Raw genomic sequence first — 23,582 nt, 5'->3', positions numbered from 1 at the left:
ACTATGTGGATACAAATAAACCAGTATGACACTTGTGCATGGGAAGTTTTGTGATTTATTTTAAGTTGTGGCTGTACAAAAAAGAGACACTTTTAATTAACTTGTAAAGGTTGTAGCAGAGGTGGCAAAAGTACTGACAGTGGGGAGAAGTACACATACTACTGTAAAAACAAAAGACTGTTTAAAGTAACAGGACAGTTTAACCCATTTACTTGAGTAAAAAATAAAAAGCATTGGTTTTGAAAAACACTTAACTGTAGAAATGTTCAGCACATTTCGGTTGCTAAGTAAAAATGACATAAACACATATAGGATTGAGGGTTGGGCCTGGATAGGCATTTGTTTATAACAATCAAACTTCTGTATGTAAGATTGTGTTTAGGAAAATAGAGTCTTGAATTATAAAGAAAGATAAAACCCTTATTTATTATTAGTTGAACATGTTGGTGAGGGTTAGGGTTAGGGTTAGGTGATTGCGAGGAAAAACTGACTTTAGTTAACTCCAGCAACTAACTTGGACATTTTTAACGTTTACTTTCAGGGCTTTACCCAAACAATATAATGTCACTAGATATATATATAGATAGATAGATAGATAGATAGATAGATAGATGGGGCGAAAGCAAAACATGACGTCAGCGGTGCATAAACTTGGCCGCAGAGGATTGTGGGAAAATTTTGCCGTGCTGGAGACATTTTGGCTCTAAAGCGGCTGACAGAGTTAGCCGTCAGTCCAGCTCTCGGTAAGTGAAGGCTGTATTTCTACCGTCTGCTTTGATAACTACGCGAACCCCCGTCGCGGTTGTGCCTTTAAGCGTTGCCGGTTCGAGATGTCGTCAGTGGAAATGTTGAACTTTGCGCTTTAAGCGGGACAAACTCGCTGTTATTACCGAGGGAGTGGTGATGCTAACGGGCTAGCCGGGGAGCTAGCCGTTCGCTCTAAACAGATGAGAGGGCGCCGCTTGGAAGCTCTTCTTGAACTGATGGCGTTTTGTTCAAGAAAAATGGCAAAATAATCCGAGTGAATGAAATGGCAACTGAAACATTACCGTGGTGGCATTCAGTAATATTTTAAGTGAAGGTTGAGTGCGACTTGTGGACAAATAATGCTAATCAGCCTCTACGTCTTATGATTTACCAGCTGCTCGGTGGATTTATGATGAATTCACTTTAATATGCGCAGAAAGCGTCTGTTCTTTTCCAGTTGTGCAACCATAACGCCACGTAAACGCATCGGCATTATTCAATCAGTTTTTTTTTGTATTTTGTTTTAATCTTCTCTCTACAATGATAGACCCATCGTTTTGGCACAGTTTTAGGAGCTGTGGTGTCGATACAGGTGTCACATTTTCCACATGTCACACACAGCCCATCGTCTTCAGTTCATCCTGGCAGATCTTTCTCAGACAGGCAGCAGGAAGGTCGCAGCAGCCCTCCAGCAGCTTCAGTGGGGTGATGGATGAGTGGAGACAGTGTCCGTGGCACTTCCCCTCTGGTCGTTCAGGAGCTGCCACACCCTCCTGGCTCTTCTTTGTGTCTGGCATCATGTTGGACTGCTGTTTGTGCAGGAACCAGAGCGAGAGTTGGTGATCATGTCGTGTCAAACTGCATCAGACAGGACAAACCTCGCTGAGATGATGGGCTTCTTTGTATTCTCTTTAAGCTGGTCAAACATGAATGTCACACCCTTTTTAAATAGCTAACATATTTGTGATGACAACACTAATAATAATAAAAAAAAACTAAAAAAAAAACAGATTGACATATCTATATCCTCAATGTCACTGATCCCCTAAAATCTGAAGCTGTAAACATGCAATCACTTGCCAGTTAAAGGTTATTTGTTTGGCTGTCAGATCAGTGTGCTGAATCTAAATCCACTTGAGTGTCTAATGCAGTGATTAGAAGGATCAGGTTGAATGCTGGCAGTCATAGTCAAAAGGAGATGTCCTAATGCAAGTCTTGAGGCTTCTCTGGAGTTGGACACTGATGATGTCAGGAGAGCAAACAAGTCAGAATGATTGTCATTTCTGGGAGGGAAATGAAATGGTAAACAGAATCCTCCAACTTCTTTATTTAAACACAGAGCTGACTTTCTTATTCCTGTCCCCTCATCTGAGATGGAAGTGCTGTGATCGCTGCGGTATTATAACCTTTGAGCCTCCCGCATGGTTGAGTCATCTACGTTATCCATAAAAATCACTTCAAGGTGTACATAAAGAACAGTGAATCAAGCAATGATACTTGTTTTGTTTTTTTTTCTTCCAGAGAGCCTTAAAATATCTGGTGTTGTGCCAAGCCTGCGGACTGAGCAGGATGAGCTTATGTAACATTTGCTTTGAGAGCTGAGATTGGGGAGAGTCTGTTTGAATCCATTGGTGCTTTAGGACAGAGTGGAAATATGGAGGTGCATTTACAATTGCTTGGCTGTATTGTTTATCTGAGGTCACACTTACAATGTGTTGAATGTGATTTTTGCCTTCTCAAATTAATTAATATTATGAAATGCAATGTTGAGTTGATTGTTTCTTTAGTCGACCAACAGAGAAAATAATGCATCAACCATTTTTAATCATCTGATCCAGCATTGCAGCCAGATTGTTTTCTGTTTTTAGGGATGGAATAAGCTATTCAAAGCTGTATCTTAAGTTTTCGGCTCACTGGTTTGACATTTTAAAGACGAAACAAGTTATTGATTGAGAAAAAAACTGATCATATTATTCAAATGAAAGTGTAGATGAATGATTGCCCAAATTATGGTGTTACAGACCATCTAGTGCTTAATATAGTCAGGCCCTGAATATTAAATGAGAAGATTTGTGGATGGTTGCTATTTTTTTTTTTTATACATCTATGTTTTTTTTGTGTGTGTGTTTTTGCACCTGTATAATTTAGCCATGTTTTCCTCTCCAGTTGAATCTCTTGGGGATTTCACTGTCAGGAATTCAGTGATCATACTGATGATAATGAGGATAAGTGGCTCAGAGCTTTGAGTGAGCAAACATACCAGGAAGAGACTGAGTTTAATTTGTTTGCGAGCATTGTGCATCCGCAGCCTCGGTGGCATTGGTTGCTCCTTTTGAGTCAGAATGGTGTCATTGAGGTTACTCCATTGTGTCTCATTAGGCCTTCTCCTTTGTGCCTGATCAGCACAGAGGAGAAGAGCAGGGATCAGAATGGCTCCCTGCCCCCATCCAACTTGCTCCTCCGCTCCCACTGTGGGCGGGCCCGTCTCTCGATCTGCTTTCCGTGCTGATGCTGGCTGCTCTGACGAAGCAGTGGGAAGGTCACCATCCTCCTGCAGGCAGCTGCCGTCCTCCTCTCCCTTGCAAACATCAGCGCTAATCGCTCTCATTACTGTCTCGTTCCATTTCCGTTACACAAACGGCATGCGTCGTTTTCATTTCAGAAAGGATTTCTTGGATGAGGATAGCGGCTTTACTCTGCACTTTGCGGGCGTGTAGCACTTCTTGCCGGTGGAGGAGACGTTATTTCATCAGCTTTGCATGCCAAACTATGAGGCTCTGACCTGCCGCTGAAACTGGAGGTTTGTTTTTCTGGTCCGTTGGGCCAGAGCAGCGGAAATTATATCAAGCAATCTATTTCTTTACAGTGACTCTTCACCAGTTTCGTATTTTGCAGTCGTTAACAGGCCTCGCCCTGTAAAAACCATGTGCTGAAGTACTTCAGCAGAATAGCTTTCCATTGCAGCTGTAAATCACCTCCCTTTTTAAGCCACATTTTATAAGATTCTCCATCTGTTGCAAAGTAGCATTGAGAGACGGGAACATCTGTTAATGCACCGTATCTTATCTGTGCTGCATGTGTATGGAAATGGTAGGCGAATTAGCTGTGAGCTGAGGGATTTGTGGGAAAATGCTTTCCTCGTGTGCTTGTGTTTACTTTTTGCCTGTTAATAGAAGGCCAACAATGCCTGATCCTAATCATCACTGAACCTGATCATGAGGCTGTTTTGGATAAAATCCGGTGTAAAGGAAATATGTAGTGCCATGCAGACGGGCGTGTTGAGATTTAGTGCTTGTCGATGTTATCCAGGCAGCTCTGTGACAGTTTTATGTGAGAAGTGGTCTTTTTCTGGTCATCATTAATTACTGTTGCTCTGACTGCTTCCTTTTTATCTTCCTATTTGATGATCGCTGCTGCTTTGCTTACACTTACTTGTTACGAAACCCAGATGCATATGGAAAAGGTTCTTGTTAAAGATTAATTCAAGGGCACAGTCTGCGGAGTAAAAAAACAACACAAGGCTGTTGGACTTTATCTCAGCTCTTTAAAGGCTTGGAAAATATTAACTTGAATTGGCTGAAGGAAGAGTCTTTCAGTCAAGATTCAGCGTGAATTATGGAGGGAACTATGCTTGCTGACATGAGTGTCTCTGTTTATTAGCTGCTGTTTACACCTGGCTCCTCGGGCTTTCATCCATACAGGTGTTAAACAGCTGAGCCTCTGTTACTCTTCAGGGTAATAAGCTGTCTAATCCTCGTCTTTGAAGAAAACGTTTCATAACATGCTCAGATGTTGGCAGCTTTGGTATCAAGATGCTGGCTGATGTGTCTCTCTGTGCAAACGTTGAACGTTTTAGAATTTATTTAGATCTCCTCTTGCATCACTGTCATGCAGCTCGATGCATGGAGCAAACATCTTTATGACCTTGCAAATAAGAGCTAAACTTTATATATTTATGGTCTTTAAATAATATTTCATGAAGTATTGATTTAGTTTTATTATCAGCTATGTGCACTGCTTCATGCTTATCTGTGTTTCTCCAAAAAACATGTCATTTCTTCCCTGCTCATTATCATAACCCTTAGCACATTTTGTTGTTTTCTTGCAGCTGCATGTCAGCCCTCTGGCCTTTTACTTTTTGGTATCTCTCCTCTGTTAGGTCTGTTTTATGTGTACACATAAGAATATTTCATTAATATGATTACTGAGTACACACTCTCTCCATGTGTTATTTGCTGTTTTATCATCCTGCTTAAAACCTGTTTCTTCAAGCTGACCCAATGTCCATCAGTCGCCACTCGACTGAAGTAGATACCTCAGGCTACTTGTTGTCTCTCGAACAACAGAAGTCGCTCTACTCGGGTCATGTGATGTGCCATGCATTGCTTCATGATTACTGGGTAACTAACTGTGTTGTAGTTTTTGTTTACTTGCCAGTGGAGGTGTATAAGTTGGGGCGTTAAAAAAAATGAACACATCTGAAGACATTGAGAGCAGTTTTGTGAAGGGAGAGAATACTGAATTGGTTTGCCAGGTTTCATGTGTAACTTAAAGGATTATGGAGCTCATCCATAGTTGTGCATTGTTTGACCATATTTGCTCAGTTTGATATTTTATACAACCTAGAAATCGATTGCTTTTGCTGTTTATTCCAGAAGACAACAAACAGGTTTTGCAATTTGAATACATGTACAAAGTAAACAAACATCAGCCAGTTTTACCTGTATTGTTTATAGTACTTGCCAAAAATGCTTTCTATTGCACTGTTTGGTGGTTCAATAATTTTTGTCAATCCTTTGCTTCATTAGACAATAGCAGGAATGCTAAACTCGGGGAGCATTTCACTGATGGTGCAGTATGTTTATCTACAGACAGATGGCTCTCAGCTGGTGTTTTTCTTATGGCGAGGCAACCTCCTATATTCTTAACCATTGTCAGAGAGTGCTCCAGCTCAACATTGCTTGGAGTCCAGTTGGTAGGGCAGGGTCACATTTTGCTGTGACGATGGCCCAATGTAGCCAAAAGCGTCATACCATGTTGAGTCACAAGTTATCTTCAGACTGTTTGGGGGAATTGGCACTTGTTCCATGCACTTATTCCAGGCCGGAGTTTTCTGGAGATCACAGTATGTGTGGAACTCTGTGAGTGACTCGGCCAGTTGTTGAGCTGTGTCACCGTGGCTTTTGTCGGGTCATTGTCTCCTTGACTCTCCAGCCAGTCATGCAGCCAGTATGGCTGGCTTCTGTTTGGGTGCTGGCAGCAGAAGCTGGCCTCACTGCAGCGTCTGTGTACTCGGTGATAGACTGCAAGCTGCAGCCCCCGCTCCGCTCCCAGCCACAGTTTATTATAGGTGCCACATCCCAGCAGTCTTTCCACCTGCATAATTTGTCCTCTGGCCCTCAGCTAAGCATGCCTTCATTTAAGTATGTGACCATTCATTCATTCAATCCTGGTAGGGCTGTAATGTGTTGCTATTTTAGATTAACCTTTGCTTTGTAACTCTTCTTGTTAGTGTTATTGATTTCTACACCTAATGAAACCGTCTTGTTTTTAATTTCCGACTTTATTACCCAAATTGTAGTCCATTATCTCGGCTGTTGAGATAAAACCAGAGTTCATGTTCTCATTTGATGTGCGTGATCTCATAATGAAGCACTGAGATGATGTGTTGTGTGTAATCTGCACAGTCAGACAATGACACCTCTGACTACAAATGGAGAGGAGCTTCCATCTTGTCACAGCAAAGAACGAACATTGTTTTCATGCAAGGGGTCATTTTTCAAATCAAAGCTCTGTTTTCGTTGAAGAGAGAGAAAGGAGTAAGACATGTTTAGACATCTGTGCTCTCACTTTTGTTCATTTAAATGGTGGATAAGCACAACGGCGTCTTTGAAGGACTACGAAAAAACGTGGCAGCTGTTTCTCCTGCTGCTCTATAAATGTTCCCAAAGTCTGTCAGTCAGCCTGTCCTAACATCTCGAATCCTTTTCAGGTTTCCTTGAGCTACAAAGATGTCCACCATGGTGTATCCGCGGGAAGAGAAGCTGGAGAAGCTTTCTCAGGAGGAGATCATCTCCAACACAAAGCTGGTGATCCAGGGCCTGGAGGCTCTGAAGAACGAGCACAACTCCATCCTCCACAGCCTCCTGGAGACTATAAAGTGCCTAAAGAAGGACGAGGAGGCCAACCTGGTGCACGAGAAGTCCAACCTGCTCCGCAAGTCAGTGGAAATGATCGAGCTCGGCCTGGGTGAAGCACAGGTGAGATCGATTGGTGACATCTGAGGACATTACAGTGTATTCTTCAGTACATGTAAGAAGAAATGATGATTAAAGTAGAAAAAGTCGAGTGTACATGGCAAATGATTGTGGGCGTACCTTTGCTGTGTGGAAAGATTACAATTTGCTATAAACTTCTCGTCAAAACATGCGAAGAAATACAAGAACTTCATTGACTCAGAGAAACAGTAACTTAACCATCTAACATGTAGCTTTTCCTATTAGACATATTTACAGGGACTCAGCAGAAATTAGTAGAACCAATGGCTTAGACCTTGACTAGTTTCTCATGTGGCCCCTTGGGATGAATTCATTCTCCTGTTCGACAGAGCTAAATTGCCATTCACAAAAATATAGGAAGCCCAGCACTCAATCAAACATAACTAGCGATAAAATTCAAAGTATGTGCATTTCATTGTTTTCTTTGTCCCAGTAAATTTCGGGGTAATGTTAAAATCGTACAGAATGGAGTAAATGTGCCACAGCCTTCAAACAAAAAGTAATTATTTATTTTAATTCTCTTGTTTAACCTGTATGTCTTTGAGTTCATGTCATCTCCTTCCAGTATTTCTGCTTCCTCATTCTATACTGAGCTCATGTGGTGACCGTGATTCATGCAGAATCGGCTCCAGCCAGTGCCCCTCTGCATTGTCGCTGCTTCACTTTGTCCTCCGTTAAACCCGACTGCCCTTCGATGCTGTCTCTGTCCCAGGTGATGATGGCCCTGTCCAACCACCTGAACGCGGTGGAGTCTGAGAAGCAGAAGCTGCGTGCGCAGGTCAGGAGGCTTTGCCAGGAGAACCAGTGGCTGAGGGACGAGCTGGCCAACACCCAGCAGAAGCTGCAGAAGAGCGAGCAGAGCGTGGCCCAGCTGGAGGAGGAGAAGAAGCACCTGGAGTTCATGAACCAGCTCAAGAAGTATGACGAGGACGTCTCACCCACTGTAAGTAATAAGAGACTATGAACAGTTCAATTCCCTTTGCGTTTTAGCATCTTTAGTAAAATAAACTGTGGCCCGAAGTTCAGAAAATAATCAATGATGCCTTTTAGATGAGGCACAACACCGCTGCTGTTGTTTTCTGCATGGTCTTCCAGGAATAAGACCCTGCGGCGGGATGTTTATTGATCTGGTGACGAGGATGAATCACTGTATTTTCTGACGAGGTTCTCAGTCACAAAAAGATGCTGTAATCGCCAGCCTTCCACAAAATGCTTCACTCAGCAGGAAACCGTCGTGCTCAGGTCTCTTTTCCTGCTTTAGAAGCATCTTTATCATATTTCTCACTTTTACCAGGTACATTTGAGATATCGTTGCCTCCAAATCTGAACTCTCTATTATATTTATCAGGTTTTCATTAAGACATGATAAAACGGACTGAGCTTGTCAGCCTTCACCTGTGTGTTGTCCCTATTTTATGTCTTTGACCAGACTTTAAAATTGAACAGTCAAATCCTCAGTTGTCTTCTGTTTCTCCCACTGTTTTTAGAGTATCTGAGACTCACTAGTGTGTTTTTGTTTCCTCAGCAAGAGGAGAAGGACCGAGAAACACCCAAGGACTCTCTGGATGATCTCTTCCCTAATGATGAGGAGGAACACGGCCCAGGAAGTGAGTACAGCAGCTCAGACCCGCTGAACGGGCCATGATTTGACTCAATGCATTTTTTTAATATGCGAGTCAGTTTTTATAAAGAGACTTCATTTAGACTGTAAATGTGTGTTCATGACAGATTTAAATATGCGAGTGCAGTTAGCAATTATTAGATGACTAGAATTTAAGATGATGAAACAAAAGAAAGACACTGTTTTTGGTTTTTCATCACATTTGCATGTTAAAAACCAACAGTTTTTAAGATTGGTCGGATAACCTGGAGAAATAAATCACGCAGTTTTTGATAAATATTTCATTAATTGATTGACTTACTAAGTGTCATTAACTGTAAAATCTATGAGAGCAAATACTTGCTTACCTTACTGCTCATTCTGTTATATTTGCATCTGTATATTTAGCATGCTCTTTAACTATAATGGAAAACATCTTATCCTCCTTGAACCAGATTGACCTGACTGTTCATGTAATGGTGGGAAAGTCACGAGTGAAAATATTATCCTTAATCTGAACGCATAACATGACACCAGCCGGTCAGAGTGTTGATAACATTGAACTTTTGCTCTGTGTGTCCCACAGTGCAGCACCAACACAACAGTGCGGCGGTGGCTGCTGCCCAGCAGGGAGGCTATGAGATCCCTGCCCGTCTGAGAACCCTGCACAACCTGGTGATCCAGTATGCCTCTCAGGGCAGGTACGAGGTGGCCGTGCCCCTTTGCAAGCAAGCTCTGGAGGACCTGGAGAAGACCTCTGGACATGACCACCCTGACGTGGCCACCATGCTCAACATCCTGGCCTTGGTCTACAGGTTAGAAAAAGAACCCCCCACCAGACATCAACTTTAGAGAGACATGAGATTTCTTGTAGATCATGTAAAAGTTCATCACCCTGCTTCTCTGTTTTTCTTATCTGTACAGGGATCAAAACAAGTACAAAGAAGCGGCTCATTTGCTCAACGATGCTCTCTCCATCCGTGAAAAAACCCTCGGCAAAGACCATCCTGCTGTAAGCCTCCATTGTTGTCATAACGACCATATCGGAGCGTTCGACTCATCGGTGTTGAGACGGCTCACATTAGTCATCTGCTGTCAGTTCACGATTGTTCAAAGACTGTCAATATGGCAATAACGGCACAGCACTCTGTGTACTGGTCCACTCAGCCAGTCTCATTGGATTTTTTTCTCCCCCTCTATTAAAGTATGGATTTTTGACACTAAGCATGCAGGGTCAAGCTGATCATTCACAATTGCTGGTTGTCTGCTTGTACATAAGCATGAACCATATCACCGAATCCTTGCAATTGGGAAAAGATAAAGTGACGCTCCATGTTGTTCTTTTGTGAACAAATTTAGAAGAATCGACTTGCAGGCTCGCATCAAAACACCTCGTGAAGCCTGAAAGGAACCCATTACTGCCCAATTTAACTTTGTTCCTCTCGCAGTTTGTTTGTGTCAAAGCAAGGAAAGATTGCTTTCCCGTAAAAGTGGCTGCGGACTCCTTCAGCTTGATTTGAACATTTGATTTCTGATCCGACAAGTCCTTGGATAACCTTCAACTTTGAATGTTTGTGATGTGAATTGATGACGATTTATTTCTTGTGTTTCTGTGTGTCCAGGTTGCTGCAACTCTCAACAACCTGGCTGTGCTTTATGGAAAGAGAGGGAAGTACAAGGAGGCTGAGCCTCTGTGTAAAAGGGCTCTGGAGATCAGAGAAAAGGTAGGCCATAGCCCTGGTTCACGGTACTGCTATTTAGGCCTTCGGTATAAAATAGAGCAGGGCGGGATTTTTATATAAAAGTAATTAACCATGATAATGTTTGCAAAATGTCAGATGAAGCTACCGTAATGGCAGCTGCTATGAATAGAGAAAAAGATGACATTTCCTTAAATTGAAGTTTTCACAGGTGAGGGCCATTCCCTTGTCAGTGGACTGTTTAATTGGGAGCGCAGTTGAAAATGGATAGCCGGCATCGGGGAAGTGAGGCAGGAGATAGATAGGAAACGTGACAAATTACCAAGCTCAGCACAGTACAAAGAGTCTCTCTTTGCCTGAAAGCTCTATTCTGTACCCTCGCTATTGATCAGCCGTCCTTTTATTAGATCTCCTGAGTGCCTGCAGCAGGCTGACGTTCTGCCTGGTGAAAGCAGCAACAGGATATGGAGCTGCATCAGGAGAGGTACCAAGAGGAAAGAAAGAACAAACTTTAACTCGGAACCCTCTGATCTCCTGCAGGTCCTGGGGAAGGACCACCCGGATGTGGCTAAACAGCTGAACAACCTGGCTCTGCTGTGTCAGAACCAGGGCAAGTACGAGGAGGTGGAGTATTACTACTGCCGTGCTCTGGAGATCTACGAGTGCAGGCTGGGCCCAGATGATCCCAACGTGGCCAAAACCAAGAACAACCTGGTGAGAGAGAGCAAATGACATCTTGGAACTTTTATTTTATGAAGCTGTTTATGTCATTCAAGGATAAGCAATGTTGTCCTCATTGAGCTGCGGATGTGCCAAGGTAAACGCAGACAGAGCGTACCTTTTATATTGAACCGAATCATTCATGTGCTGTCAGCCTGAGCCTGGGTTTTGCAGGGCCGTTGAGCATGTAAATTGGTTTCTGATTACAATGAATCTCCTCGAAATGTTTAAGTGCTATTCAAGCAATATTTCTTTGAGTTTTCATCACATAAAATAGATTTCTAAACTGCAATGAAAGGTTTGACTCTTTCAGCTCAGAGATTTTTTCCACTACTGTTCTTTAAACACGTATAGCTGTTTAAAGAGCTGCTCATTCAGTTGACATGACACATAGAGGAGCATGTCTGGAGTTTCTGTGTCATGTTTGAGTTCTTAAACCACTTCTATGCAACTTCTTCCTGCACTGTCCTGTCTGAAAGACAGCGAAGGAGTTGGTTTTCTATCTTGCAGCGTGTTTGAGTAATGTGCAGTCAAATGGCTCTTTTGGCACTATTAAAGCTGAATGTTCTAACCCTAAAACATACTTTTGCTTCTTTTCTCCTGGCAGGCATCCTGCTTCCTCAAACAGGGGAAATACAAGGAGGCTGAGATTCTGTACAAAGAGATTCTGACTCGTGCTCACGAGAAAGAGTTTGGATCTGTTGATGGTAAGGCTTGATGGCGAGCGAGAGAAAAAGTCTTTCAATGAACATGTTTGAAAGCATTTCAAACGTGTTCATTGTGACAGAGACTTCCTGTTTGAGAATGTTAAAGAAAAAGTAAAACTCTGCCAATAAAAAAATACTTGATAACAATTGAGTTCCATTAATCTGCCTGTTGGTATGAATTGATGAAGCCTTGATGAATTCTCCATCAGTCTGATTTTTCCATCGACTGTTTGTCTCCGGCCAGCAAGCAGTCAGTGATGCACAGGGGGGAAAAAGTACCGTGGTGTAACCTTCACCATTCAGAGGACTCAAGAGTTTTCTTATCTGGAAAAAGAACTCTTGCAATTTTCCTCTTTGGTCTCAAACCATTTTGTTGGCTTTCATCCAGGGATTAGATTGACTGCTTTCAAAATGGATTCAAAGTGATTCGGCACAATGCCTCTCACTCCTGTCGCCTTTTGTGCGAAACATCTCACATTTTTCACAATAGTTTAGTTTTGCTTGTTGCTTCACAATATTACTTTGAATTCTTCAAACCGTTTGACATCTTTGAAGTTCCAATGAAGAAAGAAAACGGCAACCGTTGATATTACAAATTTTTTTCCTTATTTTACTGAAAAGTTTGTTGCATTTCGTTGCATCATTCGGCTAAACGCTAGGACAAACCAGAAATTGCATACCTTCAACACAAATACTGAAACACTTTACTGTGACACTGATCTGATTGGGCAGCGATATAGACACGCCGTCCTTCCTCCATTCAGTTCTGTTTATGTAATGGCAATTACAAGACAGTAATGTCATGGTACTTTTATGTAGAAAAACTCAACCATCCTTCTTGAACGAGCCCTGTCGTTAGAGGAGAGGAAGACACTTCCTTGGAAGAAACATCTGCCGACACACACTAACAACATGTTACTGACAAGCGATGACGTGAAAGGAGTGAAGCCTCAGTCCACTGAAGAACTCCTCCAGTAGTCTTAACCTTCATACATGATCACTGAACTTACATTATTTTGTCGATTCCTGTTCTGGATCATTCTTTACTTGTGTTAGGGGCGACGTCAAATATTTGGCCGAGGTCTTAACTGGCCAATTTTTTGAGCTGGCAAACTGGGGTGCTCCATCACTGAGAGCCAAACACTGGTGTCCCAGAGAGGAGAGTAACGATACCGAATCCGGAATTCATTAAAACGCCACAGAGATGAATTTCTAAATTATTTTGGAGTCCTGTGAGTCGAACATGTCTCCTGTGTGTCTGCAGCTGAGAACAAACCCATCTGGATGCACGCAGAGGAGCGAGAGGAGATGAGCAAGGTGAGAGGATTTCTGTAACTTCGTAGGAAAGTAAAATCCTTTCCCTTTTCAGGGCGTAGGACGTTCTTCACACACAATATAAGCTTGAGAGGACATATGATCTGTTGTGGGTAAACACAAGAAAAATGCCGTCAGTCCAGTTTTAACTGCCCTTGCGTGTTTTTCTTCCGCTCCTTTTTTTTTTTTATTTACTTCCAGGGCAAGCACAGAGACAACACTCCATACGGGGAGTACGGTGGCTGGTACAAGGCCTGCAAAGTCAACAGGTGAGGCTGATGAGTCATAACGTTGAAGACACGTGGGAAAGCACGAAGAATATCCTTATGTGAACTTTGTATCAGGAAGTGATGCCGTTCTGTTTTCGCAATCATTTATAGTTCACTTCTAATTGCGACACCTGAGTGTACATCAAGCTGAGAAATTGTCATGTAAATCATCAAATGAATAAATGGCATGCTCCTCGCAAGGAGAAAACAAAACATCCAAGGTGTCAGAAAGTGTTAATGCAAAAGTCTCTTAATCGTTAATCAAACAGTACAGACAAAACTTCAGACTTGCATTGTCACATTGTCTATTTTTGATATTAATGACTTATAAGCCAATATTATGTAGAATGAATAAAGAAAGCTAGAAATCATTTAGCATCGTCCATCACACCGATCACCTGCATGACCTTTCTTGCATCCATATCGACCTCACTCCACATTTACATTCAATTGAACCTTGACACACAACAGTAACTGGGTGTGTTTTCCTGTTTCAATGACAAAAGTTTTTTTTTGGTCTGGCATTATCTGTCTCATTTCTGAGCTTCCGTTATTCTCCCCCAGAATATTTTTGCTGGACACAGATCCACCTGCTGCTTTATATGAGTTCTAGTAACTGTCCACGTGTTTGTCTCCAGCCCCACAGTGAACACCACCCTGAAGAACCTCGGCGCCCTGTACCGCCGGCAGGGAAAACTCGAGGCCGCCGAAACCCTGGAAGAGTGCGCCGTCAGGTCTCGCAAGCAGGTCGGCAGCAGTTCCTGCTTCCAAACTTGTCTACTTCTGCGTGCCGAGAACTTGGCAGTTCCTGTGTTTCTCATTTCTGAACATGCTCCTCATGCGAGGACAGCTAAACTCATATATTTCTTTCCCTTTCCCTACATTGCTATGGATCCAGAGCAACACAGTAAGTGGTTTATCTCTAACTGATAGCCCCCATAGAGCCTTCACCTCTATTTGACATCACTCCCATCTCACAAACTCACGGCCATTTACAATGTCTCCGTTTTATTTGGATTTTTTTTTTTTTTTGCTTTTGGGTGCATTAAGAAAAGACTCAAAACAAATAATACCACTCCTCCATTAAACTTTTCACATTACGACTAGCTCCGAGGCCTGTCCCCGAGCCACTTCTGACTGTGTCTGTCCTATATTGTGCTCATCAGGGCATCGACCCCATCCACCAGTCTCGCGTGGTGGAGATCCTGAAAGACACAGAGGGCGACAGGCGGAGGAGCAGGGACAGCCTGACCAGCGTTAAGTACGAGAGCGGCTCCGAGACCGGCGAGGAAGTGAGTATGGGCGTGGAGTGGAATGGGGTGAGTACAAATCCACTATATTCGAGTCAATGCGCCCCGGTGTCCTCTCTGGAAGAACAACACGGTGATACGGCAGCGTGTGGACTGGTACAGAAAACCCCACAGATTAATTCAACACAAAAACAGGAGACAAGCAGGTGAAGGCACCGTCATGGCCTCCTTTATGAGGACAGTCGTAATCTAACCACAGATGTCATGAACAGTGTTGAGTCACAGATCTGATCAAATAAAAGGTCAAAACCTTTAGTGTTTGTTTGTCTATGAAACAATTTTAACTTAAACTTTGAAGTTAGATTAAGAGAAAATGGGGAATTTGCAGCACCAGACTCAATATTACCGTAACTTCACTCAGTAACCCTGATTCCCAGTTTGTCTTTAGAGGGTAGATTTTCAATAAAACCATATCCCCACATACAGTTTTATAGAATTATCTATGTATTATAACTGTATTCCATACTATAACTGCACAGCTGACCAACAGAAGTATTCGTTTTTTTTGGATTGAGATGAATCCGCTACAATCCAATACTTCACTCATGTTTATCATATCAGTCATGAGTGTATTCGTCATTCCCACAAAGTGACTCTGCCTCTTTACTTATAACCCAGTCAGTGAAACGTCAGCGCAGATTTCTGTCTGTACCTGTCCACGTGCTCCTCTGTGCGTTCTTCCTTTGGAGGTTAAACTGAAAATAAAACGAAAACTTAAAGCTGATTGAGTGTCCTGGCATGCCGCCCTCTTTGTTATTGACAGCACCCGTTTCAGTTTCACTCCGTGTTCGCTTTTTTTTTGTGTGTATTTTTTGAATCATTGCTTGACCATGAAGGCCGGATGTCTTGTTCAGTACCTGGTGGTTTTGCTTCTGCACAAGAGGAACAGTAACAAAAAGGCACAAGCTCGGTCTGTTGCATCCTGACTGCACATTAAATGTTTATCAGTCTGCACGAGATGCAGACACACCCATTAAATCCCTGTTATGATGACGTGTGATCATCACTGATGAGGATCCGTGTTCGTCTGCCTGCCACAGTAATCTGGACGGTGGATATTCTATAAAATCCCGCTGTTTTATTGTCTTAGTCGTAGTATCCACTCTCTGCTAGCAGTTGTTTTTGTGACTCGTATTCCTGTACAGTTTCCTTTTGGCCTTGGGCACATTTTGTTTTTCATTAAAGAGGGTGAAAAAAATCCCCCGTAATCCTCTGTTCCTCTGGCACTCATAATCCACAGAGCACCGGAGTGTGCAGGATGCAACATCTGAGCTTGTGCTTCTCTCCCTCTCGCTAAAGTGCGGCCACACCCTCCACTGCACCAACCCCGTCCAGGCATGCATGTAGCAGCGCCGGCCCGCTCTGCTCATATGGCAAGCCTTGTTAACATTTAATAGCTCGACTGGATGCGTATTGGGAGAAAACTACACTTGAATTCTTCTCAGGTTATAGTGATTCCTGTGGCATTTCTGTCACGATTGGGAGAAGTCAATTGGGACAATTCATGATCCCTAAATATACTAAATATGTCAGTCACCAGTTACATAGCCAACAAATGAGCCACTCGCTACATTCAGTGAAAAACATGCACAACTTTACAGTTAGGATTTCATCTCTGCGACACTTTTAGTAGTTTACCAAACCAATATCACATAATTTTCAGTTGGAACTGTTGTAGATACCGCATAACTTTAAAGACAAAGTTCATCAGTTAATGCTTTGATCAGGCTGAATTTTCAAAATTCCAATTATCCGCAGTACAAATTCAGTCCCGTCTTTGAATGTTAAAGCAGCTTGCCATCGTCCAGCCCTAACATGCACACTAATGGGCTCTGTGTGTCCCCTCTCGTCTGCACACTGAGGAGATGTGTCCGTTAACCCAACGCCTGCCGTGAACGCGAAGGCTTCGCTGCCGCACATGTGCATAACACCACCCGCTTCAACAGCTCGCCGCCGCAAAAAATTAACGAGCTGCGTGTTCGTGCCGAGCGTGCGCCTGTCTGTCTGTGGGACGCGTGACGGCATGCGGAGGATTGCAGGGCGTTTGCTGGCTTTTCATTACTCACACCACAGTGAAAGCAGGATCGACTCGACGCCACTGAGGAAATAGATGAAATGTATTTGATGTTCTTCTGCATTTGACCGATTGTCAGCGCTCATGGTGGTGTTGTGTGCTTTTGACCAAAAGTTGTAACGAATCCATCCATCCATTCATTTATACCTGCTAACTTACAGTAATGAAGACATTCAGCTTTGGAAGTGTCGTCTGCTTCATGTAGTTATTTGCTGCGAGGTCGGATCGCTCACGGTGCGCGATACTTTGCCCACGCATGATTTCGTCTCTTCTTCACTCTCGCTGTCCGACACGTCACTGAGGCTGCAGAAGCAGGTCAGACTCAGAATGAAACACTGAGAATATAGGCCTTCTTGCTTCATTATTAAGTCATGTCGTCGAGTCCAGTTTAAGAGCCTTTTTCCAGGAGCTCATTAAGTTTGCAGGTTACCAAGGGATAATGGTGGTGAGACGATGGCTGTCAGCAAGTCTGTGGTTGTGTTGAAGGTTAATCGGCTTCGTGTAGGTGTGTGTGTGTGCTGTAGCTCCAGTCTGTGTTGCCTGTGTAGTTTGCATGTTCTCATCCTTTTTCCCCTCGTATTTTTGATCACTAACCTGCTGTCTTGTTGATTCCTTTTGCCATGACAACCAATCAGCCTGTCAAACAAACTTCCTCCTTCCATTCAGTGGATTGTACTCTCCCTCTTCAACTTTCACGCCACACAAAGCTTGGGTGGGTTTGTATGTAAAGGCTTGAAGACTAGGAAAGGTCATTTAAGGTAATGGAGCACTACCGGGTTAAGATTTACTTTTCTATCATCATTCGTCAGACACACGTTTAGCTGAAGTGACGTGTTTCTGTTGGTGTCGCAGCATCAGTGTAGTAGCTGTATCAGTGCTTTCATAATGGTTCAGTGCCGGCGCCTGCAGATGTTTGAACGTCTGCAGTGTGCCAAAAATCCGGCTTTCTGGCTCCCCGGGAGGACGGAAACAAAACTGCTGAGTCACAAGTGACTGCAGCCACCAGCCCACTGCGTCGCTGACCTGCTTCTCGTAGCACTCGGCTCGTATTCTCCTGGATTAATTTATTAAAGTACGTAAAGTAAGAAGCTGCAGCTACTACAGTGACTCTGGTGGAGGAGAGAGAAGCTCGGTTGCAGTGTAGGTGTCTAAGCATAGGAAGCCCAACCCAGAGCTCCTAATCTTACAATGTGTGCCCTTTTTTTTTTTTGTCTTTTTGTCCGTTTCTCTCTCTCTCTCTCTTTCTCTTTTATCAGGCCTAAGCCATCAAGATTCCCTCTCCATCCTTCTCTCCTTCCCCAACACCATAGCAACAGGATGTGTGTTGTCGTGCCCTCTGGCCTTCTCTGTCCCAACCAAACCAACAGCTCCTCTACCATTCGTGGTGCCCGCCTGCGGCAGAAACTCAGAGCAGCCGCCCTCTTTCCTCTCCTCTCCTCCTCTCCTCTCTCCTCCTCTCCTCTCCTCTCTCCTCTCCCGCTCAGCTGATATCTGCTGGGACGTTTGGTCTTCTCATCTCTCTTTCACTCTCTTCACCCTCTCCAGACTCACTAACTCGTGTCAGAAATCGTCAACTCAGACTCTCACTTATTAGCGTTTAGAAAAGAAGTCATCTCCGGTGTTGAGGGAGCCATTGGCTCGTTTTTCTTCTCTTCAGCACCTGTTAGTAGTGTGTCCTGGCAGCGTTGTTCATTCTTCTGGCTAGTTAGAGGAGCAGGGTTGGTTTTAGTCAAAAGAACATGGAGATGAGTGTTTGATCCAGACGCCACTCCAGCTCATAATCTCATTAAAATAAATAAATAAATAAAAAGACTCAAGATATTACAGATGGATCACTTCTCGCTGCTCATCATCGGTGTCTATTGCTTGAACATCCACCTTAAAGTTTCCAGCCCGGTGCCTGTATTTAGCCATAATAATACTTTGGGGTTTTTTTTGTTTTTTTTTAACAAAAACAATTTTTTTTTTTTCAAGCATTATTTACATTTTCTGTTCCGATCAAATGGTACTGTGTAACGTGACATCCTGCAGTCCTGTCAGTGATGAGAGAAGGGAGTGTTGCCTTTTTGGGTTTTTTTTTTGGTTTGTTTTGTTTTTGTTTTTATAGTCGTATTTCCTGTTACTTTTGTATGATACTGTTTACATTTTTGATACGTTTGCTTATTTTCATGGCTGAATATAAAGGCTTCTCAGTCGTTAAAGACCCGAACACAAACTCGGCTAAAGCGGACGCCAGATCGGCGGGATCATTATGAGTGGCGGTTGCCATGGTAACCCATGTTGGAGTCTGTGTCCTTGGCGTGATGGCTCCGCGCCGTCACGGTTTGTACACATTCACAAAGGGAATTTTGACACCAGAGTCCAGACTGGAGCACAAGCGATCGCTTGATGTCGTTACTGAAGGTGGATTTCAAAATAATGAAGAAAATGGGCTGTAAAAATAGAAGCTTTTGATTTAAACACGTGTCTGGACTCCCTCAGTAGTGTTAGTACTTGTGTATGTTTCCGGTGGCACCGTCACAGTGCCCAGTCCCGCTATGGATACTGTATTTTGAACACGGAGCTCAATGGAGTGTGTTGCCTTTCTTTTCTTTTTTTCGTTTTTGTGCTCTTTTTCTTACACAGTTGTCACGTTGGTGGAGAATCATGTGTTTAAGCACCAGACGTACAGTGCGAGTGTTTCCTCCTGACCCAACCTGCTATTTCAGATGTCTAAACTAACTGAATGTAAATGACCTTAACATCTTGGAAGTGTAATTGTAGACTGTATTTATAGATTTGACAAGTGCATTCGCTACACGGCTTTTCAGTATGCTACTTGCCTTGATTCTTCATTCCTTCCAACAAGTACCACCTATACTTCTAATGCAACATCCAAACTAAAGAATTCAACTGTGTTCACCACATAATTATTGCAATATTGTTGTTAGTGGAATGCTTATTTATTGAACTGTCTATTCTTGACATATATATAAATATATATAGTGTGACTTCAGTTTCCGAAAGCGAAAGAACATAAATGGTAAGTTCTGTAAGCACTATCTTAGTGAGTAGTACTGCGTTATATTTGCCATTCTGCATTGTGAAGATGATTGCATCAACACTTGTTCGTATTCTCAAATAAAGTTTTTCATTTGTGACGATTGTGTTTCTCTCTGTAAATGACATAAACTTAGAGTTTCACCACTTGATATTTGGTGTTCAGGTTGAGCTGCAGGGCGACACAGAGGAGCTCTGGCTTCATCTGAACTCGTTTAAATCTCTGGGTTTGTTCACGACGCCTCCTGCTGGTGATCTTATGTATTGGGCGTTACACCCATATAAATATATGAACCTCAACCAGATAACGTCTCCGATTTTCAATAAGTAGGACTACATTCTGTAAATGTTCACATTTGACTGACTCTTTTTTTTTTTTTTTTTTATTGTCCCCAACACCTTATTTCACCAATCTGAATTCAGTGTTTCTCTCTTGGTCTCATGCCTGTTTTTAATAAACTTGCCCCGGACACACAGCCGCCTCTTTGTTCTGCGAAACCGCGTGACCTCCTGTGGACAAGTTAGCAATAGCGGTTACTTTGAAACATTGCAGGTAATCTCTTCTTTGTCATTTTTACGATGTTTCCGGTCCTGTGCCCTGGGGCTGTATGTTTAAAAGTCATCTGTTTATGTACAACTTTAGAGCAGCTGGTGTTTCATTAGACAGGCTAGCAGTTTATGAAGGAATGGGTGGATGGATGAATCAACTGGATTTAGTAACAAAGCAATACTAATTTATTGCTTTCTCCCTCGCTCTCATTTCACAATTTTAAGTAGTGTAACCTCCTGAGAAATGTTCACTGCTCGTATCCTGAAGCCTCCGTGCATTAAAAACCACAATATTCTAGGTTCAATCACTGAACCAGAAGGAAAACGTAAAAAAATGTTTCAAGACAAAGAACCTGTCCCTTTGTGGAGTTTGTTCTAAAAGAGTCCAGGCTCCACTTGGAGGTGGAGCTGAGGACTCGCCTGCCCCCAGGTTGTCAAAATGTAATTTGCACATGTCAAAGAAACACACTCCGGAGTTTCGGACAGACATGGATAATTGTCCATTGCTTTTATCCTTAGTGGGTGTGTTTTCCTCCGTTTACAATCGGGGGGTGATTGTCGAGGGTCCTGAAGCCTTTCTTTGAAAGCAAACTGGGAGTATCCAAAGAGATTTAGAGGAGTTAATGGTGCACGTTTGTTTGTAGAAATCAAATGTTAGACTAAAGCAGACTCGTGTTAAATTCAGCTCTACTGACAGCACATCAAATGTTGAGTGTTATTGGGTTGAATATTAAAAGGATCTATTAGACCCTGATGACATCTCAACTCTATATTTGACTAGATTCTTTTTTTTTTTTTTACCGCATAAACACTATTGAGAAAATTCAGACCCATCTTTGGAAAGCACCTGCTGTTGACGAAGACGGTGGGGTTGACGTCCGAGTGTGTTTGTGTCTGCAGGACGGCAGCGGCGCCCTGCAGCGCAGCGGCTCTCTGGGGAAGCTCAGGGACGTTTTGCGCCGCAGCAGCGAGCTGCTGGTGAAGAAGCTGCAGGGCAACGGACCCCCTGAACCCCGCAGCACCAAGTAAACCTTCACAGCCAAGGCCGCTTTTCTGAATACGGAAGAGAACGTGCCGGCTTCCGTTAACGCCTTCTCTCTCACTCCTTGTTCAACAGCATGAAGCGAGCCGCGTCCTTGAATTACCTGAACAAAACCAGCGACGACTCCTTCCAGGTGACGAATCGTCTCTTGATTTCCCCGCCTTTTTTTTATTTTTTATTAATTATTATTTAAATCTTTCTGTTTTGACCCTCGTGGCTGCGCGTCTCCCCCATGTATCAGACTCGAGGAGGCGGCAACTTCAGGGAGAGCCGGGGCCTGAGCTCCAGCACGGTGGATCTCTACACGGGGAACTGAGCTGCAGGCCTGTCCACGACACCCAAAGATTTCCTTCAGCAGCCAGCGTCCCACCCAAAGAGCCCGCCCTCCCCTCCCTCGACTCGTCACCACCGGCACGTCGCAGGAGTCGACACGTTTATGTTTGAGCGGTGGTCCTCCTCCCGACGGGTCGCCATCGGTTCATCAAAATCCGGTTATCGCCTCAGTGCCTCCCCCGCGCCGGCTAATAAAACATACCTCACCCGGCCCTCTTTCTACTCCTCATCACTGACACTCTGCACTTTGACTTCATCTGTTGCCATAGTGTCGCCCGTGCTCCTATGTTTCTCCTCCTCCATGATTATTCTCCACTTCCTGTGCCATTTGATTGTTTTATTTTTGTAAATACGAGATTCTGTTTAGATTTTAGTTTTCCAAGCGGTAGAAAAGAGTGAGGGAATGTTAAAGCTGACTTAATTACTCTGGAGAAAACAAAAAATATTTTCATTTTAACGGTCCTACTTTTGCCTGTTGAGATTCTTTTTAGGTGTTCAAGCTTTGGGAAACAGGGTTTATCCTTACTGACGTGGTTTGAGTGGTAAGCAGCTGCTACTTTGACTTCCACAGCTTTGAGATCAGGTGTTTTAGTGGTTCCCTGCAGTTTATCCTCCATCCTCGGAGAAACACAACCACTGCAACATGAAGTGAACTGAAGATAATGGGGTGAAGTCTTACCAGCACACTTTCTCGTGTTTACAGTGGTTTAAGACGAATATAGATTTTTGCACAATTCTCAGAGGTTTTGTTTTCTGTCTTTAAATGCATTGTTTTAGTGAAGCCACTTAAAAAAACTGGAATATTTGTAAAAAAGAAAATTGTTCCCCCTGCCTTTTTCTTTTCTTCCCTGCTTTTAAACAAATGTATGAACTAGAAATGTTTGAACTCTGATCATGTGAGAGAAATCAAACCATTGATTGGGATGTTAGTGAAAGTAAAACTGATTGTGCATCCGTTTGGATCTCCCATTTATCATGAAAACACTATTTGATGACTAATGTTGAATTTGGATGCAGAAGTAAAATCAATTATTTTCTAAAAAGAGTCGTGTTGTTTATTCTTTTGATGTCTGTACAACTTGAGAATTGAATAATGGAATAGGAATACTACATAAAATAGTTGTGGATTGTTTTGATTTGGTGATAAAATGTCACCAAGATTTGGTTTTAACAGGACAAACTCAACCACAAATGTGTTTTTTTTGTTTAACTGTGGGAGGAAATCTGGAGAAAGTAAAATTGAACTTTTTCTTCTATCACCCATGGCAGATGTCCATCTGGTCGTGTGAAGTGTGAGTTTAACTGGAGTGTGGGAACCCTGAGAAGCTCCTCTCACTTATCCTTCCTCCTCCTGGCAGGAGTGAGCCTGAGGTTCCTCCTCTCTCTGGTAATCTTTCAGAGTGTCGGAGCTTTCGTGTGGAGCTTTGAAATGAAACAAACCCGGGATGGTTTGGTGAAGCGCGGCGAGCTGTCGGCCTCCCCCGGAGCAGCATGCAGAGAGTCTGCAGCTCAGCTCAGCTCATTATGGGCCTCAGACACACTTCAGATCAAAGTGCGAATGTTGGAGCTCCAGACGAGGAGAAATGAAGAATCCAGTCTCCATCTTTCCTGTTTTTTATATATATATTATTAATATATATTTTTTCTGCTACTAGAGTTTCTCCATAGGTCTTCAGTTTCGGGAGTATTACATATGTTGCAGCATGGCAGCAGTCCCACCCACTGTGCATGGTCAGAGGGATGTGTCATGGATGTGTGAACCCTCAGGAGGTGAGAAACCACAGGCTGCTGCTGTAAGTTACAATATGGGAACACAGAGGTGATCACAACCTCATCATGTGTCTCATGTTTCTGCTTCCAATGCGTTTTATACATTATGTGTATTTGCATGGTGAAAAAA

The 23,582-nt window shown here is 43.1% G+C and overlaps 1 protein-coding gene across 4 annotated transcripts; it reads left to right on the top strand.

The window, feature by feature from the left end:
* Positions 1-691: 691 nt before the first annotated feature.
* klc1b (kinesin light chain 1b) lies at positions 692-22,694 on the top strand. 4 transcript variants are annotated; one of them, XM_080507726.1, is made up of 16 exons: positions 692-743; positions 6,740-7,007; positions 7,738-7,968; positions 8,551-8,632; positions 9,212-9,440; positions 9,550-9,637; positions 10,248-10,349; positions 10,866-11,039; positions 11,653-11,752; positions 13,017-13,069; positions 13,268-13,335; positions 13,974-14,082; positions 14,502-14,627; positions 21,208-21,332; positions 21,425-21,482; positions 21,591-22,694. In XM_080507726.1, the coding sequence occupies exons 2-16, from the start codon at positions 6,759-6,761 to the stop codon at positions 21,663-21,665; spliced, it is 1,869 nt and encodes a 622-aa protein (XP_080363852.1). In that variant the 5' UTR covers positions 692-743; positions 6,740-6,758; the 3' UTR covers positions 21,666-22,694. The 4 variants fall into 4 exon arrangements, with proteins under 4 accessions (XP_080363852.1, XP_080363850.1, XP_080363853.1 ...); XM_080507724.1 differs by having other exon boundaries at positions 14,502-14,654; XM_080507725.1 differs by lacking the exon at positions 692-743 and adding an exon at positions 3,481-3,547 and having other exon boundaries at positions 14,502-14,654.
* Positions 22,695-23,582: the final 888 nt, after the last annotated feature.

Source organism: Blennius ocellaris, assembly GCF_963422515.1.
Source record: "Blennius ocellaris genome assembly, chromosome: 13".
In the NCBI taxonomy this organism is placed as follows: domain Eukaryota; kingdom Metazoa; phylum Chordata; class Actinopteri; order Blenniiformes; family Blenniidae; genus Blennius; species Blennius ocellaris.
The sequence above is the reverse complement of the archived record's forward strand: the minus strand, read 5'-3'. Positions and strand labels throughout refer to the sequence as shown.